Genomic DNA, 22,073 nt, shown 5'->3' on the forward strand with positions numbered 1-22,073 from the left:
TTGCTCTCACTGAAAGTTCTCAGGTCAGTTTTAAAATGATGTCTATCCCCTTAATGCCAGCAGAGGAACCACAGAAAAGTAATAGGTGGTGGTTTCTTTTTTTTTCTTCTTTTTTTTTTTTTTTTTTTTTTTAATCCCCTCTTGAAATTGTGATTACCTTCTCTGATGACCTCTGGAACAACAGAGTCAGGACACAGGCTGAGGTTCCCCATGGGACAGGAGACCTGGCTTCCCTGACCATGTCTGTGCGATGCAGAGGGACCAAAGGCGGTGCCAGCTCTGCCAGCAGCTGGGGCGTCTGAATGGGGGAGCCGTGCCCAGCAGGCTTCTGCTCCGTGTGTGGTTGTGGAGCAGAGATGTGCCTTCCAGGGGGAAGTGAGCTCATCTTGTGCCACAAAATCCAGGTCCCCCTGTGCTTGACAGCAGGTTTTCGCCAAGTTCACGATGAGATAAGGTTGTGAGCACAGACACATTTAATTTCAGGCCAACTTCTTAGATTTTTATGGAAGTAAAATCTGCATTTGCTTCACAGAACCCGAATATTCTTGTCAGTACAGTCACAGGTATAACATCCTTAATTTCAGGCCAGTTTTCCCCGAGTTTTAAGAACTTATCATTGATGTCTAAAATGCAAATTCATATGGATTTGCCATAAATGGCTTAAACATGGTGTGGATAAACGTGAATTTAACTCATCTTTCAGGAAAGGGCTTTCTCTTTGCTAGAGCTATATAACTAGATTAAAATGTTGCAGATGTTTATTTCAGTAAGACGGAGAGTTCTGCAATCTTTACACTCTATCCGTGGGTGCTCGGATAGATGTGCAGGCAAGATTTTAGAGCAGAGGCAGCTTTGCAACAATAGATTTTTTAAATCAGGTTTAGGGAATAGTGCGTACAAGTAAAATCCGGAAGTTACGATTTTCTAATCATGGACTATGAGTAATAATGTCATTTATGTCTTTAGTCAAAACCTCTAATAATGTAAAAGATATTGAGTGTATCCAAACAACAGCTGGCTACAATCTGCAATACATAGATAATTTGGGAAGTAACTTGAGATAAATTCAAGAAAATCAAACAGGCTTAAACAATAAACAAGGCTGAATAGATTAGTCAATTACTTCCACAGGTGTCAAACCTTTCTGGTTCCAAGTAGATGCTGTTAAGTAGAACCGTTACCTATGAAAAAGAATTTTGCTATTATTTTTCTTAGGTGATTTAAGTTGGACTTGTATTATCATACATACTCGTGACATAATGTGGGACTGTCATGACTGTCTAATTGCTAGCAGATGGTACCAACTGATCATTAATTCTTTTCTTTGAGCTTTACAGCTTTTAAAAGCTGAAGAAAAAATCAAGTCTAGTTTTTGAAATCTGTATTTTCTTGTTATTTCTGTTGAGTTGTAACAGGTAGAATGCTCTAGCTTGCTGAATGCAATGCTTTTCTGGCAGCAGAAAATGGAAAATCAGGGAGGGGATTCAGCATTTGCAGTCATCTGTCATATTTGTAAGCCTTTCAAAAGACATTAGCGAAAACCAGAACTTGCCAATATGATATTAAACTTGTTAATATAATATATTGCACTGTAATAAGAATCTTTGAATAATGTTAGTTGTCATAGGAACATCTATCCACATTCAAGTAAATGAAGTGCAATATCTGGCAACTAAATGCTTACATAAAAAAAAAAGTATTAAGACACTATTGCTAGTTGTCCTTATTCATTCTTTATGGAATTTATATGTGTAATTTGTTTCTAATTTTGCACAGTAACTCTTTTAGAGCTTTATTTATAGTGGTTAAATTTGCCCAAAAAAGATAATTGCTGTAGCACATGTCTGTATGGTGTATATATACTTTTCAACTGATTGTTAACCATGTAAATGAAAAAAATGTGTGTAGACTGTGGTGTCATAACAACTGGCTGCAAAAATGTGATCAATACAGGACAACAAATAATTTAAGAAAAATACCTGAACTGGCTTGTTTCCAAAGTGATTAAATGCAGCTTGAATGAAGTTGAAAAATCTAATTCACCCATATTTCAGCCAGGAGTAAAATTTAAAATTGAAAAGTATTTGGACTCTTCCTGGTATTCATGCCGGCCAAGTCGCAGAAAGAGATTAGACAGGAGTGGTAAGCTAGGGAAGTGGTTAAAACAGTTTTGGACCGTAATATGTATTACAGAAACCTATGCCCGCTGCCCATGTAACTTTACCCATCACCATCAGCGGCTGGTTAGCGCTTACTAAATTGCTGCTTCTTGAAATTGTTTGGCAAGTTTTCATCCCTCAGGTGTTTTTTTGTCCTTATCAGACTGTTGCAAGGGGTTGATATGTGGGCAGGTACCCATGTGAAGCACTAATTCCTGAGTTTTAGGCAGTCAGCTTGCTTCTGTAGCCTTGACCTAATAACTTAATTTCTTCATTGTGTTTTCCCGGCAGAATTGCCTCATGAGACACCGTGATAGCATATTTAAGGATGAATACAGTGCTAAGCATTCCAGCCGTAAACCTAATACTGATTGGGGCACGGAGCAGTAAGCAAGCGGTGTGCAGAACGGAAATTTAAAAACAAATTATTTTTGCACATTTCAAGCAATTCACAAATTCATTGTGCATGCTCTCTTGTTCATCTTAACTGCTGATTATTTTTTAATTATTATTTTCTGCAAAGGCATATCAGCTTTGAGATGAAGTTATTCTGGGTTCTAAACATTCTTTACGTTATGGTCTTTCTTCCCATATGCACACGCTGAGAGGTAGCAGCACGTGCCCACAGGGCACGCATGCATTCAAGTTCAACTTCTGAACTGTTTTATGTATCACAGTAATTATAGTGTTGCAGTCACTATATTGATTATGTAGCTGATGAATAATAGCTATTTAAGAGCCCTTCTTTAAGTGCCAAAGGAAGGCAGGCAGTACCACGCGCACTTATCTTAAATCAGCATCCAAGAGATCCCTCTTTTCAGTGAGGACAGGAGGTGGGGTGGGGGCAGGCGGCCAGCCTCCCACTGCCACAGGTGAGGTTGCACTCCAAACGATCCCACCAGCTTCCTCCCCTTTTAGTGGGCATGGCTGGGCATGACAGTGTGTCACGGGATGTGCGTGTGGTACGTACACTGCGCATGGGTACATCCCTGCCCCCCCCAGCGTGGCCCCGGTGCCGGCCGCTACCCACGCCGCTCCGTGCGCAGCCCCACATGGACAGCCGCTGCCTCCCCAGCAGGAGTGGAGATACTAACGGTGGGTTTGTGTTCCAGGACAGCACCTTTCTAGCTGAACGCCCTTCAGCAGATGAATCGACTGTCAGCAATACCCTGCCCCTGGATTTCACCAAACCAGATTCCCCTTCAGACAGCGGCCAGACCAGTGACAATGAAATCCAGCCAAGACCAGAAAATCTGGTCTCTGAGACCAGTTTGGCGCCTGAGGCACCGCTCTCCTTGGAGGCTGATGTCGCTTCTTTGCCTGATGGGCTGAATTTAGAGGATGGGAACCAGAGTCCTCGTTTGGTCACCACACCAGCATTAGGGCATGATTCTGTGGACACCCTGGAATGGCTTCCAGCCCCCAGCTCTTCAGATGGTAAGTTAATGCCACTGCCTGAACCCTTCGTGTGGCCGGCAGCGTTCCCTGACGCTCACCAAAGGTGTATAGTTCGCCAAAATGACTTTTCAGAAACATCTGAAAAATTGGGTCTTTCCCTGATAGTTTTTGCCTTTCCTGTGGTGCACCGTATCCGAGGTCAATGTGCTGTGGTAAAATGTTTGTAACGGCTACTAATGCCCGTTTGCCCCTTCAGGAACCAGCACGCACACGGTGCTTTTTCAGTTGTATAGAATTATTTCGCTGTGTCTGAACTTGGCCCATAGACGATCCAAATAAAAAGTGGGAGAGGTCAACAGGGGTCCTTCTGACTTTGGCATACAAAGGCCAGGATGTATTATGGGAAACGAGCTGAATACAGATCTACAGACAGTAAAATGAATGCATCCTGACACTTTCTATCATAAATAACAACTAATTGGAAATTTATTTTTATTTTTAGTGTTTGAAGACACTGGACCATCTGAAGACCTTTTGCCTTCAAGTCGTCCTCACCTCGTGCCTGAAGAACCTCCATCTACAGACGACTATGCAGCTCCCCTGCCTTCTGCACCAACAGTGGCCTCTTCGTCAGTCGCAGAGACTGGTATTAAAGAAACAGCATCTGCTGAGAAGGAAGCAGGAGCTCTGGGTAGCCCTGCAGGCAGTAACAGCGCAGGCTCTGCATTGCCTGAGTCTGTGGAAGAAACTCGTTTTCCCTTGGAAGTACACCCTATGGAAAACGAAACTGATATGTACCTTGGAGTTATAAATGACGACGGGTCTGGTTCCACTTCTGATGGTTCAGGAAAAGAAATGGAATCAAATATTTGGCCTTGGGAAGAAGCAACGCTAGAACCAGTTTTCTACCCTGGTCCTGACACCTGGGTTGAAGATGACAATGAGTCCTTGTTAATCAGAAGAGAGGATATTTCTGATGGCATGATCTTAGACTATATTCTTAACTCTAGGAATAAATTAGATGATGATCCTTCCAAAGATGAGAATGAAGGCACAGCTAATATAAAAGAGGATTTCCTCAACGAGTCTGAAATATTTGTCTTTCCAGAGACTACAACTCAGCAGGTGCCTCTGTTACAGACATCATCTGTGGAACCGTCTACACAGACAGAAACACTTGGCATGTACGAGTCTTCTTTTGTTAAACCATCCTTGGTTCTGGAGCCTTCAGTGGACCATTCCTTTTTAGACATGCCAACCGGAGTGACCCCTGGGTCACCACACAGTACACTTGCACTGCCTGTGGAAGACAGTCTCCTTACATCTACAGGGACCGTCAGAACAGAGCAACCTGAAGAGTCCAGTGTAGGTCAGAACTTCATTTCTGAAGCAGATGAACACCAAAGCAAAGACAGGCCAACGACAGAAGAACTATTCACAGTGGAGCGGGCAGATGGAACTGAAGCTGCTACAATAGGCCACTTGGACACAAGCTCTTCAGAAGCTATTCTGACTGCAGATCCTTCCATGGTAAACCCTGATGCTTCCGTGGAAGAGCAGCACACCCTAGATTCGTCGTTGGCAGGCCGAGATGTTACTGGGTCAGCAGTGAAGAAACCAGCTAGCGTCTGGCCTACTGCCAGAGCCCTAGAAAACTCACTGGATCAGATGGCGCCATCAGCAGCGCCAACTGCCACTCGAGTTTCAACTGCAGTTCCTCCAGTGATACATCAGACCACTGCTCTAGGGGGCTTCGCTGGGCAGGGCAGTACGGACCATGGCACGCACGTTTCCATGAGTCTCAGCACCATTATGAACCCTCACATAACGGTGAGTGTAACAGGCGCTGCTGAGCTTCCGTCCCATCTCTCTCCTGTGGGATCCATGGCATCCTCTGCGGCCACAACAAAGCTGGGAGATGAAGTGACGAGAGCCCTGAATGTCGCAGCGGAGCTGGACCGTGTGAGCACTGCCCGCGTCTCCCCCGAGCTGACTGAGGAGGGAAGGAGCATGACAGAGAGTCATGTGGAGCTCACAACTCGCCTCCAGTCCACAGAGATGGCCAGCATGGCTTGGGCCACACACGAAAATCGTGACAGTACCCCTGTCCCATCACGAGCTCTAGTTGTGTTTTTCAGCCTTCGGGTTACCAACATGATGTTTTCAGAGGACCTGTTCAATAAAAACTCCCCTGAATACAAAGCATTGGAGCAGCGGTTCTTGGAACTGGTAAGAATCACTTCTGTACTGAATGTCTGTGGCCAAACAGACAAAAAATTTTGGTAAGAGTTCATCTGCTTGCTTTTGCACAGAGCAACTCAAGACTGGTCTTTACAGATATGATTTCTGTTCCTCTGTGGGAAAATTCTGCCTGCAAGTGGGGTGTGGGGGGTGTTGTTTGGCTTCTATTCAGTCAGTGTCTCCAAAGTGTCTATTTTTTTAGTGCTATGGACCAGATGCTCTGCTTGTGTCAATAAATGTAGCAGCGTACCTGGGGTCCCTACACACTCCCCGTACCTGCTTCCAGAGTGCTTTGTATTTAGCTGGGGGTGGGGGGAGAGAATAAACGGGGGCTGTGGCGATGCCACCTTTCTGCAACATTCAACCCATCCCAAGTAACAGGTACTTCAGGGAACTCAGCAGTTCCTAAACTGATGGCTAGTGAATCCCCCCAGCAGTTATACAGCAATGAATGTCAGATTTTAACCTGGGAATTGCCCTCTCCCAACCGGAACGAACGTTTTGTTGTGGAAGATGGAGGGAAGGAGAAGGGAGGGACGGGGACATACTTGAAGGGAACACCCCATCAAACCATGAGCATGCCTGGTGCTCGGATCAAGGCAGAGCACTACGTGTATCCCGAGAACTGTATTTCTGATCTGCAGATTTTTGGACACTTGTCTGCGTGTGGGCAGCGGGCTCCTGGCAGGCTGCCTGCAGAGGCCCCCGCTGGGCAGTTCTGCTGGACAGCACAACACAGAGCCCCGCTGTCTGGTGTGGTAACAGTGCAGCTGCCTCCAGCAGTGGTGCAGCCATACAGCTCTTCCACCCCGTCCCCTGTGTTGCAGCTGGTGCCCTACCTTCAGTCAAATCTGACGGGCTTCCAGAACCTGGAGATCCTGAACTTCAGAAATGGCAGCATTGTGGTGAACAGTCGAATGAAATTTGCCAAACCTGTGCCTCGGAACGTTACCAATGCTGTGTACATGATCCTGGAAGACTTCTGCAACACTGCATATCACACCATGAACCTGGCCATCGATAAATACTCCCTGGATGTGGAATCAGGTAAGGATGGCAGGGGAATGCAGTTTAGAGCCAAGGGATTTAAAGCAACTTCTACTTCAAGAACTCACTAAGGATCCCAGTGGCTCAGGACACGGCTCGCTGCTTTTCACAGGCTTGGCTTTAGAAAGAGTCTTTCAGAGAGTTCAACCAAACCAATGCATGAAAATCTGTTAAGGGACTAAAGAGATCCAAATCTGAGTGAATCCAGACTGAGCAAACTGTATGGGGCCCATACAGAAATACGGGGACAAAACCAGCTCACGTTAACACTCTGTGTAACGCCACTGCACTTTCACGGGGGAGGGGAGGGGCAGACTGGCCAGCCGGAGCAGTGGTGCCCATCTCCCTTGCGCTTAGTTTCACATGTGGTTTGAACTTACTCCACGGGGTGGGCACTGGCACAGGTAACAGCTGCTGCCTCACTCCTGCGGTGAGCTCTTGTTGCACAAAAAAGTCACAGGCCCTCTTAGTTCACTTTCTGATACAGGGAGAAAGTTTCCTCTCGGTCCACGTTAGCCAGTAGTTTACCATGTCAGCAACTCTGAAATATTTCCTCTTTGAAGGTTAGAGGAAAATAATGGTGCTGCCCTGTTGGCAAATGGCAGCTGTTGTTCCAAGGTAGCTCTCTTACAAAGATGGTCTGATTAGCGTGACGCATCTTCTGGTTTTGATCATTTAACTGCATGCCAGAGTGAGGTATCTCAAATGCTACGCACCTTCCTTGCAGACACAAAGGCAAATCCCCTCACAGTAAGTAGTGAGTGCCCACAGTCCCTGTGCCCCCCCTGTATGCCGCTTAGGTTTTCTGTAACAAGAAATACTGGAGATCAGCTGTGTTTTACTCATTTGCAAAATACAGTTCCAGCAGACAGAGAACATCTGAGTACTGCACATTCCAATAAGGAAAAGAGCACTTTATACTTGCTTTTTTGATTGGCTTGTTGGGTGGTCTTAGCTGTAGCACTGACACGTGCTGTGCAGAGGAACACATCCTAGTGCTTGTTCACCTTAGCAGAACCTGCTGTAACTCAGGGAAGGTGCGTGCTGGATTTCTGTGGGTTATTTTAACTAACAGACCATTAGAGAAAATGGCAGCAACCAGCCAGCACTTCACCTCAGTTGAGGTTCTCCTCTGTTGTTACGATTTTCCGCTCTGTGTGTTCTCAGGTGAGCAAGCAGATCCCTGCAAGTTCCAGGCCTGCAACGAGTTCTCTGAATGCATAGTAAATCGCTGGAGCGGGGAAGCTGAGTGCGTCTGCAATCCTGGCTACCTGAGCATCGACGGGCTGCCGTGCAATAGTATTTGTGATCTGCAACCAAACTTCTGCCTGAACGATGGGAAGTGCGACATAAGCCCTGGGCAAGGGGCCATCTGTAGGTAGGTCAGTCCTGCTGTCTGAAGTACATGTGTCCCATATGGAAACCCCGTACTGCCTCCTCTGTTGTAGCATTCTGCAAGACTGGTCCAAAATTCCATAAGGTAACGTGTAACAAGTGAGAGGAGAATGATTATCATTCACATTATGCTGCTGCTGTATGGAAGTTCCAATATTAACATTACTTTTCCTTGTCTGTATCAGAAATGAGACAGCAACATATTTATTTAATAGAATATAAACATCAGGAAATAAAACTAACCAGGAAAAATGGTAGTTATGGAACATACTCAGTTGTTCCAATAACCTTCATTGACCTTTAGGGCCAGAATTTATCTCCAGAGGTCTTTTCAAGTAGCAAAGTGTTAGATAATGTCATAAAACATATGAGACTTAATTCCAACACTAAAATTTGTATCTGAAAGGCATATTCATACACTTGACCAAGAACACTATTCTTTATACATTTATGCTGTAAGTCATGAAAGTACATCATTGACCATTTGGGAAAAATCACATGTGGTTCATAAAAAGGTCAAGGCACAGACCCCCTGGCTCAAATTTTTGCTTTTAAAAACATCCAGATGCATTTGAACAGGATCTCAGCAATTTACAGGCAATGAAAAAGACTTTGTACGAGACAGAGACAAACTGATGCTCCTTCCGACATTGCACATGATATTCTTTTTTTTTAAAGTTTACTTAGAATGTCTCTGAAGTCAATATTAGGAGTCCTAGCAGTTAACAGCAGAAATAAAAATGTTTCTAAAGCTATAAAGATGGATATTATCGTGGCTGTATTACATTACCTGCTTCTAATTAACACTATTATACAAATCTGATAAAATTTGTATCTGAACTCAAGCATGCTCTGGCTAGTATTTGTAAGAACATTTTGAAAAATCTGAAGTATTGCACACTATTTTCAGAAACTACTTCAGATATTTATGTTAAAAGACTTATTACTGATGTTTCTTATTAATAAGGCTCACTGCTGTGAGTGGTCATAATACCTTACAGTTCCTTGAGTTTTTATAGCAAAAACTTCCCCACACACATAATGCAAATGTATTATTTTTACTGTATATTTAAAGACATTGACATTTAAGTCCTCGTGTTCAAAACCACAGCAAGGCTGAAATATTGAATGCTATTTTGGGCAACGATTCCAAAGATACAATTTTGGATGCACACTTCTTTCTAGTCATTTATTTTATATATTTATTTAACTAATAGTTGCAGACTTCACTGTGCTGTAAACATTCTGTTCATTTAAAACACCTTCATCTGTATTTACATTACAAGATGCTTGATACGTCATGTGCAAGGCTCAACCAAGGCGTAACTTTTTACTTAGTTTAAACACCCTCCAGTTTTAACATATCACAAGCTACTCTAAATTGCATAAACCACAGGCTTTTTCCATCACAAATGCGTTATCCTTTTATTGTTTTACCTATCTTCACTCAATTCAGTAATTGGGATTGTTCAGTGGGGAGACCTTATTGCAGCCTTGCAATCCTTGAAGGGGGATTATAAGAAAGATGGGGACAGACTTTTTAGCAGGGCCTGTTGTGGTAGGACAAGGGGGAATGGTTTTAAATAAAAAGAGGGTAGATTCAGACCAGATACAAGGAAGAAATTGTTTACTCTGAGAGTGGTGAGGCACCAGAGCGGGCTGCCCAGAGCAGCTGTGGGTGCCCCATCCCTGGCAGGGCTCAAGGCCAGGCTGGACGGGGCTGGGAGCAGCCGGGGCTGGGGGAAGGGGTCCCTGTCCCTCACAGGAGGAGGAGGAAGGGGTTGGGACTAGATTACCTTTAAAGGTCCCTTCCAACTTTTTGGATGATTCTGTACCAAAAAGGCAGTTCACAATAATAATAGAAAGTTGGTGCTTGAACATGCAAAAGTATTTACTGAGGTGACTTAACTGAGGCCACGTCGTGACAGGAGGTCAGATACATTCACATTAACAAAAGCTTTTGCTGCTGTTAAATTTCCCTGTGTTTCTTGGTTGCAGGTGTCGTGTGGGAGAGAACTGGTGGTACAGAGGGGAGCACTGTGAAGAATACGTGTCTGAGCCACTGGTGGTTGGTATTGCAATTGCTTCTGTGGCAGGATTCCTTCTTGTGGCTTCTGCTGTCATCTTCTTCTTGGCCAGGACCCTTCGAGACCAGTACACAAAGAGTGACACAGAGGACTCACAGGGGTAAGTGACACCATCTGATATTTTAACACACATCTGCTACAATAATGATCATTGTTGTAAGTCTTGTATCATGCAGCTGACAAGCAACAGAATGTACAGGCACCTTCAAACGTCAGGCTTCCTTAACCTGTCTGCTGCCCTTCCAGGCTGCAGGGAAGCTCACAGTGTGTTTATTGCTCCCTCAGGCAGGGTGACAGCCTCTCGTCCATTGAGAACGCAGTTAAATACAACCCCATGTATGAAAGCGATACAACTGGCTACAGCCATTATTACCGGAGATACCCTCAGCTAACCTCCTACAGTTCTACCAGTGCAGAGACATCCACAGACTACAGCAGTGAAGAGATCAGGCACATTTATGAGAACAGTGAGCTTACTAAGGAGGTAAATGACCTTGTTTTCATAGTGGCATGGAAAAGATCGTGTAAACAGTAAGCTTATTCCACATTTGCAACCTGAAAGCTGGGCCCAGTCTTTCCCCAGTTTCAGCTCTAGATGAACAAGTTGCAACTATGGCTGCTGCAACTACTTAGGAGAAGAGAGAGAGGATTTCTTTCCCTGCTTGCTGTTAGGTACAGAGAAAGGAACTGAGTGTGTTCTGGCCTCTAATGAATTTCACATGATAAAGGAGCGAACTGCTTAAGTAACTTCACAGGAGTTGAGGAGGATCACGCTATGGCTCGACGCAGCCTTTAGCTTTTAATGCCAACTACCTTATTTAAGAACAGTTCTACAGTGAAAACTTGTCGCATCTAGGCCTTTTTTTCCTTTTTTTTTTTTTTTTTTTTTTAAAGTTTAGATGTTTCCATAACCTGCAAGTTAGATCATATCCTTCTCCTCTCTTCCTGTATACACAGTACCCAGGGTTTACTCTAGAAGGCTAAAGAGAAAGGATTTACATCCAGGAACTAACCACAGATCCTTAAGCAACTGTGCGAGATGTGAATCGAGCCTGTAGCCGGGCTTGTAGGGAAAGTATCTATGAGAGATAAAATGGTTTTGTTAAAGCCTGTTGAAATGCCACACTCTGTCCAAACCCTGGTTTTGCTTTAAAGGTATTGCTGGATTCCAATGAAGTGCTTCACTTCAAAAGGGAATAAAATAAAAAAAAAAAAAAAAAGGCGTGAAGAAGAATTTTAGCATTGGAGTGCACAGTTTCAAGCTCTACTCCTTGAAATAGCAAAGCATAGGAGTTTTTATTTTCCAAAACCCAGAAATCAGTTTTCAGTAGTATTCTAATTTCTACTTTGTACTTACAATTGTATTTCTTGTATTCTAGGAAATTCAGGACAGAATTCGAATTATAGAGCTCTACGCTAAAGACCGTCAGTTTGCAGAGTTTGTTAGGCAGCATCAAGTGTGAGTGAAATATCTTGTCTGGATAACTAACTCCTTTGATGTTTTCTCATGTGGCCTTTACTACATTACTGTAGTTTTTATATAAAGGGTCTAAAAATGCTGGGACAGTGGAAGTTAAGATTTCAACATTATTTCTGAAGAGGTTCAACTCTTTTAAAGTACTTAGAATTGTCAATGTCAAAAGTAGATAGCCCCAGAAGGTATGCTAAAAGCAGTGAAGGGGAATCTCAAAGTTAGTGGGTGTCAGAGAAGCACTGACATCAATTCAGGTCCTTAAAAGTACAGATAGAAACTTTGTAACTCTTCTAGTTTAGTTACTGTTGCCTACTGTCCTATTTTAGTTTATCTTGAGTTCTCAAGACTCGCCAACTAACAGAAAACCAACAGGTCACTAGTACAGTCCTGTCCAGTACTTTGGGCATCTACCATAAAAGAAAGCTTACAATTCCCAGCAATTAAATCAAGCTGAGCCATGTCCTTTGATAAAGCTGATGATGAAAATGGCCATCAAGGAATTAATCATTAGCATGCACACTCTTCTGGACTATATTCTCACTGTAGCAAGTAGCAAATTACAGCTAGCTGTGTTAGATTGAAAGATACTGTAGTTACAATTCCTTGTGATCCCATTAAATATAGCAACAGTAGCAAAAACCTTGTGTTCCAAGATCATCAACTATACTTTTATTTTAATTAAACATAACAGCAGTTCACATTTTTCCATGTCAGTTGTTGATTCAAGATTCGCATCTTGAAAAGGATCAGCATCTGAATTTTCCACAGCTGGAAAACAGTAAGGGCTGTCTCATATAATTCTTGAGTCCGTTGTCTGAAAAAGACTAACTTAATCATTGCTTCTCTGTTTTTCATTTCAGGAAGCTGCTTTAAGCAAAAAAGAAATCCGTAGAATGCATGTGGGAGATAAAGACTACCTTGCTGCCATAGCAATGGGCTCAGATGTAACTGCGAAGTTACTTATAGTCTTAACACTGCATGGATGGATACAGATGTTTTCTAAATGAATGGCTAAAATGTACAGATGTCTGTTTATCTCAATTACTTCTGGCTTTTCTGTGTCAAGTGACATTTTTAAGAGGTGATCACAAGTGGCAAAGGTTATGAAAGTTCATTTTTCTTTAACTCTGAAATGGATAGTGAAAGTTTGTATACAAAACCAAAAAATCTCCTCAGGTAAGAGAAGAATCATGCACAACAAAAATAAAATGCATGTTTAAAATCCATGTCTGGCATTTATCCCCTCACTGGAGGCTACTGTAGTGATTTCACAGGTATAAACCACTAGTGGAAGGAAATACTTGGTTTGCAAGCAAATGATCTGTAGGGGATAACTACTGTGCTAGAATTGTTAGCATTATTTTAAAGCATTCCCATTGTAAACACTAACATAACCTCTCTGAAAAAACTGTTCTTTGGTGCAGCTGCCTGGTGTACATTTTGTCACCTGGCAGTAGCAAAGATAAGACAGCCCTGAGCCTGCAGGCGCCCTAAGGGCCCCCCTAAGCATCCCTGCCGCCTGTCAGTGCCCCTGTGGGGCACCCCTCCTGCAGGACAGTACCCCCTTTTTGAAGCCAGGATGGCTGGTTCTCCAGCTGCTCCTGGCAGTCACAGAAGCTGTGTGGGGCACAGAAGGGCTTCCACCACACAAATGTTCTGTGAAACTTAAGTGATGAACATTGACTTTTTTTTTTGTATGTAGACAATTTGTTTGGTATTTTTAAAGTTAATATGCATTATATAGTTGTTGTGTATTTCCCTACCAGCTTATTTTCATAATGGGTTTAATTGTTGAAATAGAAAGATGAGTAGTTTAATGATGAAATACTACAATGGCATTTGTGCCCATCCTTTTTAAAAGTATTAGTGTTTACTCAGTGTTGAATTCAGCCATCTGAGTTTTCTCTACTGAACTGGGCAAACAGCCTGCCATGAGCCCTGTTTCAAAATCAGGCTGTGGCACTGAAGTGCATGCATATTTGGTAGATATTTGGGAAGGGAAAAAATGAGATTATTCTCGGCTTAGTGGAAGTCAGTGTAGGACTTAAATAGCTACAGGCTGACTTCTGTTTAAAATAGCTGAACTGAGATGGGGACCTCCATGGTATAGAAATGGAGTTTTATCGTCAAGTTATGCAGAGCGTTCTGACTACATGTTGTGCTGGGGCTCTGTTTGGTCACCTGGTACCTCTCCTGACACAGCTGTCAGGTTAGGGCGCTAGCAGCCTCACATTAGCTTCTGCTACCGAATAAGGCCAAGTTATTTGTTCTACAAAGCCCGTAGTTCTTGGCCCACATGTGCCAACAGCCACCCGATACTTTTCAGAGTTAAGTGACAGTGAGAGCTATTTACTTGTCTGTCAGCGGTTTAGCTATAGCAGGTGAATATTTCAGTACAGCTGTGTGTTCTGGAGAACCTCACTGGATCACTTGTGTAGTATCTTCTTGCCTTAAGTGGCAGGGAATGGGTATCAGAGCCACACATCTGTCAAAAAAATGCATACATAAACCACTGTAAGCTCAAATAATGCAAGCCAGCAGGAAGTAGTATGGTGCTGCTGACCATCACTGTGACCAGATGTTATGAGACAGAGTTCTGCTGGGTGACCTGAGGGCTCTCAGAGCAGCTGGTCCAAGGTTGCTGAGGCGCACAGCCTGTTCTCTCCTGCCCCTGCGACAGCACAGCTGAGCCATCCTGGAACGCCAGGGCCTGTGATCATGCACAGCGTCGAGAAGCACTGGTCTCAGGGTAGGCACCAGCGTGTGACCTGTTCCTGTGCAGCTGGGCTGCCAGCCTGGGGAGCTGTGGTGCTGTTCTGCTAAGCACAGCAGAGGCTGGTGGCTGGGATCAGGCACGTTTTGAAGGTATTCGAGTATCTGCTGTGCACAAGCTGAACAAAGTCTTGATTACACTGAGTATGAGGCATTTCAGTGTATATACAGTGCATCTTTTCTTTGTGTGTGTGTGTATACATGTGAACATAATGGTATCTTATTTTCACTACAATAAAAAACTATTTCCAAAATATTTTTTCTATAAAATTTATGTAGAAACTATGAGTTTGAAATGCAGAAGGTATCTTAGTCATGATGATTTGTGCATGTAGGATGGCAAGTTTGTTGGGTCTTTTTGTTAGCAAAAGAGTTTAACAGCTTACCTTACTCTTTAAAAAGTGCCAGATGTGGTTCATTATCACTTGCAAGGTCATATTCTGAAAATTCATGCTGGAAAGCACATAACTGAGTGCTTTGCTTTCGGTTAAGCTCTTTGCCCATTTTGAAGACATTTCAGCTCTAATCAAGGAGTCGAAACACGTTACTTAAGTGATCTTGAAGCCTTAAACCCACAACCAAACACTCACTCCCTTCAAACTTCTTTAGATAAACTACTTGATGATGCATCTTATAGCACACCAAGAAAGACTAAATGAACCTACTTTCTTTTATACTTTCCCAATCCAAGGCAGACACAAAGAACTCTAATACCCTAACAACAAAAAACCAAAACCAAACAAGCTCTGTGTGGAAATTTACCAGGACTTGTTATCAGTTAACATGCAGTTTCTCACTTGCTAGAATTAAAAAGTGCAGATTTGAATGACTTGGCTTAATTCATGGACATGGACAAAAGCAATTATTGTTTACTGAGCACTGACAGGTCTATCAGCTTCTGTGGCCTCCTCAAGGCTTGAAACAGAAGAAAACGACACCCTGCAGGACACTGGCTGCCCTTGTAACAGAGGATCTCAAACATACAGCAGCCCATGCCAGACCACAGTGCCATGTACTGCAAAAACCACTGGGTGCAAGTTCTGCCTATACCATTTCTGGGGTCTCTCATAGCTTTCCCTTTTACACCTCAAGGCACCAGTCCACAGGGGCAGAATTCTACCATGGCTTGAAATTCAGGCAGAGAACAAGCATTCTGAGCTGCATTTCAGGAACTGTGTGCTTGCCTTTCATTTGGTAGCTTTTTAGTGAAGGACAGAGCCTTACTCAGCTACTCCATATCTTTTGGTTACTCTGTTATGGTCTGGCCTGTGGCTTCATGTACTGCTGGGTAACAATTTGGTCCCAGAAAAGAGATTTCTTCATGACCTTAGAGACAATTATTTTCTCCCAAAACAAGGAAGCATGAATAAAGTTTAGATTAAGAACTTAAGAGCTTAATGGCTAAAATGGAAAAAGTTTTAACAATCAAGACTTTCTAACTCATGTCCCTCGTCAAACCTGCTGGAATTAGTCCTTGTTGTGAAAACTGCAAAAGGAGTATGACAGGACTCAGCACTCTTCCACGTGGACTCTGTGGACAGCAGGCACGCTAAGGTACTAGAGCTCCCTCACAGGGACAGTCATCTCATCCTGTTAAAATACAAAGCAAAATTATTCACCAATATCAATTTGTCTGTCTGTAAGCACTGTAGGATACAGACTGACTTTGTACAGCATAGGAAATAATGATGGGGCATTGTTACTATTTAAGTATTAGTAGAAAGCACAGAGGAATTTCATGGCGCTTTGTTTACTTGAAGTGTACTGTAACACCAGCAGCATTTGTGTCGTATCTTTCCACTACTTAAAGCATCTGTTCACAAACTGGATCATGTAGTATATAACATCCATCCATGCGCTTTGGTTTCTCAACTGAAAAAAAATCCCCAAGCTCTTTCTGAGCCAGGAAAGAAATTTTTTTCATGTGTCAGTCCAAGTGGGAAGGTTTTGTTTTTGCCACATTCAACACTAGCTGGCTCTCCTACTCCATATATTAATGGCCCCCAGGAATTTTAGTTGAGTTCCTGTCCTCCTGGACTCTCGCCCGTGCTGTTTTCACCCTCCTTGCTGGGTCACCCACTGTACTTAGCAGTGGGAAATACACTCGCAGCAGGCAGCTCTGCTTGGAGGATGACAGCATGTTGCAGGACTAAAACAACAGCTTGCCTGAGGTGCTACAGACGTTCAGAAGGAGCCAGCTGAACACCACTTCCAAACCTATGCTTTTAGTTTTCCTGCGTTTCCAATTCAACATAAAACCACATTTTGACTCTTATTTGTTTCAGGATGAAAAATACCCTCAGCGCTGGAATTTTGTGGGATGCATGCCATTTTTTTTTTTCCAATCTATTCTACTGTTAGCAAGTCTAAGGACTATGATTCTGTGTTAAATACATGAGTTGGAGTAAACTGCCTTTTATAAGGGTACCCCCCCTTGTTTATACAACCAAAACAACAAAAAATACTATCTGTCTTGGATTATCGGAGGTTGAAATGTTATTCAAAAGTCTCATATTAAACACAAGTTAGAGTCAGTGTTAACTGGAGTTGCGATTGCATCTCCACAGCTGATTACCAGATGGGGAAACTATGCCTTTCTGGAAAGGATGACGTAGCTTGAACAGAAATGAACGCAGCAACAATAATGGATAAGGCCATACATCAAAACTTTTTGCAATAACAGGGGCATGTGGCTGGAGAAAAAGAGGGCAAGGGAAGAGGCAGAGTCTCAGCAGTGAGCATACAAGCAATCCCAAGATTGAAAGACCTCCATCTACTCACAGGAGACAGCTACAAGGAAATTCACTCAGCTCTACCTAAAGAGGATTACACAACGATTACATGATCTCTTGTCCCAGAAAGGGAGTGGGATGCAAAAGCACTTCTAGCAGCAGCGCAGGGCTTGAGTCTCCTAGTGTGACCTACAGGTAACTGCTGGCTGAGGTTCACTGTTCACAGTTCCAGTCATCTGCTCAGTAAGGGAGGGGCTGTTGTTCCCGTCCCTGATTTCAGATGGGAAGATCAGAGGGGTCTGATCCACAAAAATGCTTTATGCAGTTCTCCAGTAAACCAGAGACCACTGCACAGCTTGCACAGCTTTGTTTTGTGTTGGTTTTTTTGGTGTGGTATGGTTTTTTTGCTGGGTTGTTTTTTTGGGGTTTTTTGTCATCTTTTGTTATTTCTTATTTAAAGCTTTGATTTGAAAAAACCCAATCAAAACAACCAATCACAAAAAAATAATCAAAAAACCTTCCCACACTTACTTTTTAAGGGTTTGCTTTCTACCTGCTCCCCTTAGGCATGGATGGAAACCCACAGCCCACAGCCAGTGGGAAGGCAGTGTGGTTCTACAGAGCTCCTCTGTAAGGAGTTCTCACTTTGCCCTTCTCCCTGCCACACCAGCATTTACAATGTCAGCTCACCATACTTCCTTTAATAGCATCAAACCAACCAACAACCCCTCACTGAAATACCCTCCCGAGGCTTGCAGTGAACATGACTGGGAGCCTCATACCTGCAAAGATTGACCTTCCAAGAGTCAAATCTTTTGCATTTTGCACACAGCTCCCGATGGGACACATCATGTCTAATGCAACACCAAATACACCAAGCTAACAGAAAGCAGAATCAGTGGGCAGACAACTTAAAAGAGTATGGTTGATGGCAAGTGTTCTGGGGCCATCTCGCAGCACATGACATGACTCCACCGACATTTTTCAAAGGGCAAAGCACAAAGTAAGAGCTTTGCACTTACCTGCCAAGAAAAAAGGAAACGGAAGCTGCTGGTAAGGCGTGTGAAGCAGAGAACCAGCCCACGGTTTGCAGGCAGCACAAACCAGTCTCCAAAAAGGGATCATTTAGCCTGGAAAGAAGGAAGAAAGTCGTGTTAGGAGCAACAAAGTAAATCAACAGGTTTTTTAGGGAATTTTTCTATATAAGGAAGAGGAGAAACACCCCATGATCAGTATAGTTTGATATACATTCAGGTCAATAAGCTGCTCCTGCTTAAGTATCCTTAATGTGGCTTTGCAGAGGGGAAGGCAGAACTCTGACTGTTCCGGCCAGTCAGGCCCCCTGCAACCTGCCACTGCCACATCCAGAGATAAGCAGGGAGGAAGGATTAAGTACAGCATATGTATGTAGCAAAGGAGGTTAACTGGAAAATTTTACTTCTGAAATATTAGCAAGGGGTATGTGTAACCAAGTGTAGCTGAGGTTCTGCAGCTTCACTGCTCAGCACCCATTTGAGAAGTGTCTTGTATCAAGTACCCTCAGTTGTCTGTGAACAAACTTATAAAACATCAACCGTTCCTCTCCAGATGGAGCACCGCACAGTATCGCATGTCATGATATAAAAACCTGATTAGCTGTGCTGACCATTATGTTCTATAAACATAAAACTTCCCACTGTTTAATTATTAATGTGCAAAAAGCAGATAATTTTATAACGTGAAAAACTTGAGCTGGAAATCATGGAGAAAAAAACCGCAAGAAACCCCAGCAAAAATAGGAGAGCTATTCAGCCCTTTAGTACAGAAAACCAAAGATGTGAGTTCTTCAACCCCTGCACAAATCTCTCATGAACATCTTTAAAACCAGCTCTAGTTAATTAAGCCTCCTGACATATGATGGCAAAATGGCCATGCACGGTCCCCATTCTGCTCTGGGAAATGGGAATCCTCAAATCTCACAAAGATTGGTCAGCAAAGGGATGAAATACTAGTTTTTACTTCCTTTTTTTTTTTTTTACCAGATTTGAAAACCAGAAGCATTTATCCAGTTTTAATGTGAGACCATGCAATAACCCACATGTAATTCATTCTGAAAAACAGACCTGGTACAGCAAAATACCATTAGTTACTCTTTGATAGGATTTTCTAAGCTCATCAGCTGTCTTACACAGCTAGAGTTATTTGATCATTTCAGGACTTGTGCTGATCTACACCATGCTTGCCTCAAAACTTTGCCACTCTGAGCTTTGCTCCCTCTAGTTCGTGCAAACAGTATCCAAGGGCTTCAGCTTGAAGGGCCTAATTAGAACTTAGTTCAAATCAAAGAAGCATCCAACCCAGCCCACTAGCAACAGCAATAACTGCTCTACATCTGTGTCAACTGGATCCCACTTCAGGATGCTTTGAGGGTGGGAAGAAGGGAAGAAAAATGGACAAAGGAAAAAGCTTGGTTGCTGTCTGGGTCAGCAACAAGTCAGAAACAAAAGTCTAAGTGAAACTGTAGCAATAGGAAGCAGTCCTGTTCAGCTCTGATTTTAAAGGCTCTTACTAAGGGTAGGATAAAGGACAGATGTGTTTTCATAATAGGAGAAAGAAGCAGAATTTCTTGAACTTTGGAGGAAGCCTGGAGGGACATTTCCACTGCAGGACATGAGACACTCTAGGAAATACTCACTTCAGCTCTGTGTCTGTTTGGTATGTGCACTGAAACATCTGCTCTTTTTTCCATACACACAGCATGGTAAAACCGCAGTTAAAAAAATCTAACCTCTGAAATGAACTATGAAATGAACTAGAGCCAAGGCAAAGAATACCTTCAAACTGGGGGAGGAAGGGCTGAGGGGAAGAGCACTCCAGTGTCTTTCTAGTGCCAAAACTCACAATTTGAAATCTCTCTACCTTTCCACATTTTTTTCCATGAATATATAAAGAAAAAGCAAACTGTTTCAGGGTTTTTTTTCCTCCCACAACATAGGCTGTCGTTCCTTAACTTCCCAAACGAACTTTTCTATTTTTATTATCTCTTATCCATAATTACTGCATACTCAAGACACCTGCCCCCAAACTCCAATCCTTCATGCCACTATGGCAAAATTGTATTTGTAGCAGCTTCCAGACAGTGCTCCAACTCTAAATTTCCTTTGTTCAGAGGCTGAGAACAGGATGTCCTCCTATCAATCCAGTCATGTCTTCACTTTCCATCTTTTTTACAGAAAAAATATTTTAAGAGCTTTTTCCAAAGCAGGTGTCACGGGTTTTGTTTTTAAAATCAAAATGCAGAAGAGCATCTCACTAAGATACAGGATTGTTTTGGTAACTATTTAAGATGCCAGATGTATATTCATTCCCTTCTCATATTCATTCCAATTCAAGGGCATGGCTGTCAGCCTGCACTTCTATACCTGTTGATGTGGGCCAGAGATACTACACTTTCTCCACTTTTTATGGTACTAAAAGGTGACCAAGCAGCCATGTCTGGAGTCTCATTCTCCATCCCAAAAAGCAAGAAGAGATGTATCAGCCTACTCTATAGTTACAAGGTTTCTGGTTGACTCCAGCTGAGTAGATCTCATTTGCAGCTGCCTTCAAAATACCATATGGACATCTGTGGTTCTCCTGAGCATCAGCAAGAAAGCCAAAAGCAACCACAGCCTGCCAAGCAACTGTCAGCTCAGTAAAGCTGCCATATAGTATGTGGACCACAAACAGTCAACATCACACTAGAAGGGAAGACTATTAGCTTAGCTTGGATTCACGCCAATGGTCTACATGTAGAGATCCTGTGCAGGGTAGTGCAGGCTGAAGTTCAGTGTGGGTTAACTTGCCGCCTTGGGTAAGCTATTCTACACAGACCGTGAGGCCACTCAGCCTGCTTCCAGCACTGAACTAGTCTGTGCCCAGCAAAGAGGGCTCCAGGCCTGTAGCCGCGGAGCAGAAGGACAATACAAGTGATGGCCTGATCAGTGCTGATCCACTGCCTTGATCAGCAACAGAGCTCTGGAAAACCCGGCTGGCTGCAGCAACTGCTAGAGCAGCTGTCAATTGCTGGCCTGGCAAGGAGTGCCCCACAGGGGCAGCCAGCATCCCCCCCTCCACTGCAGCCGCATTGACAGTGTGAAAGAGAGTCTGCCCTCTCAGCAAGACCCTTCTCGTGCCCTCCCAAGAGCTGGGAGGCCAAGCGTGCTCCCCCAGTGACTACAGGGCAGGGCGCTTTGGCTGGGACATGGTGTTCTGGCCTTGCTGGGTGCTCCGTATTTGTGGCATACTCACAGCGCTGTGCTGGTTTCTTCAAGTAGAGGGTGCTGGGCACTGCTCGCTGCCAAGGATGGTAACACTGGAGCAGCAGCTGCAAAACTGACATTTTCCAGTGTCTCCTGAGCAGACAGAACCACAGAGTGTTCTCTGGTTTCAGGGTCTGAGGACAGCTCCCCTCATAGCTTACTACAGAAACCGGTTCCATGACTAACTGCTCTGCAGAAGACATTAACTACTGGTCTTTGCTTCTTAAAGGAAGACTGAATAAAACCAGTCCTATTCGAAGTGTCAGCATAAACCTTGACATTTTTCTTGCTTTGAAATTATTTCTTTAAATCATACTGGAATGCTTAAGCCTATCACTTTTAATAAGCAACTTGTCAACTCAGATATTGACACATTTCTGAAAAATCTGCTACAAGGTGTTTCTGAAGATTAAAAGCTTCTGGTGTTGTCTATACATAAATGGTACTTACTGACATGCTTTTATAATATAAAACATTCCTCAGAAGAC

At 43.3% G+C, this 22,073-nt stretch overlaps 1 protein-coding gene and 1 long non-coding RNA gene across 3 annotated transcripts in view; one reads left to right on the top strand and one right to left on the bottom strand.

Moving 5' to 3' along the window:
- IMPG2 (interphotoreceptor matrix proteoglycan 2) overlaps positions 1-14,829 on the top strand; it is a 62,295-nt gene extending 47,466 nt beyond the window's left edge. Inside the window, exons 13-20 of the mRNA XM_037378326.1 lie at positions 3,272-3,596; positions 4,060-5,786; positions 6,626-6,845; positions 8,013-8,223; positions 10,239-10,427; positions 10,613-10,811; positions 11,707-11,786; positions 12,662-14,829. Of these exons, the coding sequence (XP_037234223.1) occupies positions 3,272-3,596; positions 4,060-5,786; positions 6,626-6,845; positions 8,013-8,223; positions 10,239-10,427; positions 10,613-10,811; positions 11,707-11,786; positions 12,662-12,674 (2,964 nt within the window). The 3' untranslated portion in view covers positions 12,675-14,829. The remainder of the gene's footprint in view (positions 1-3,271; positions 3,597-4,059; positions 5,787-6,625; positions 6,846-8,012; positions 8,224-10,238; positions 10,428-10,612; positions 10,812-11,706; positions 11,787-12,661) is intronic.
- LOC119143742 lies at positions 10,271-18,628 on the bottom strand. 2 transcript variants are annotated; one of them, XR_005102778.1, is made up of 4 exons: positions 18,554-18,628; positions 18,328-18,435; positions 16,032-16,163; positions 10,271-10,383 (listed from the first exon to the last, which is right to left on the bottom strand). It is a non-coding gene; the product is annotated as an uncharacterized LOC119143742 (long non-coding RNA). The 2 variants fall into 2 exon arrangements; XR_005102777.1 differs by lacking the exon at positions 18,554-18,628 and having other exon boundaries at positions 18,328-18,531.
- Positions 18,629-22,073: the final 3,445 nt, after the last annotated feature.

The sequence above is a fragment of the Falco rusticolus genome, chromosome 2 (genome assembly GCF_015220075.1).
Source record: "Falco rusticolus isolate bFalRus1 chromosome 2, bFalRus1.pri, whole genome shotgun sequence".
Taxonomy (NCBI): domain Eukaryota; kingdom Metazoa; phylum Chordata; class Aves; order Falconiformes; family Falconidae; genus Falco; species Falco rusticolus.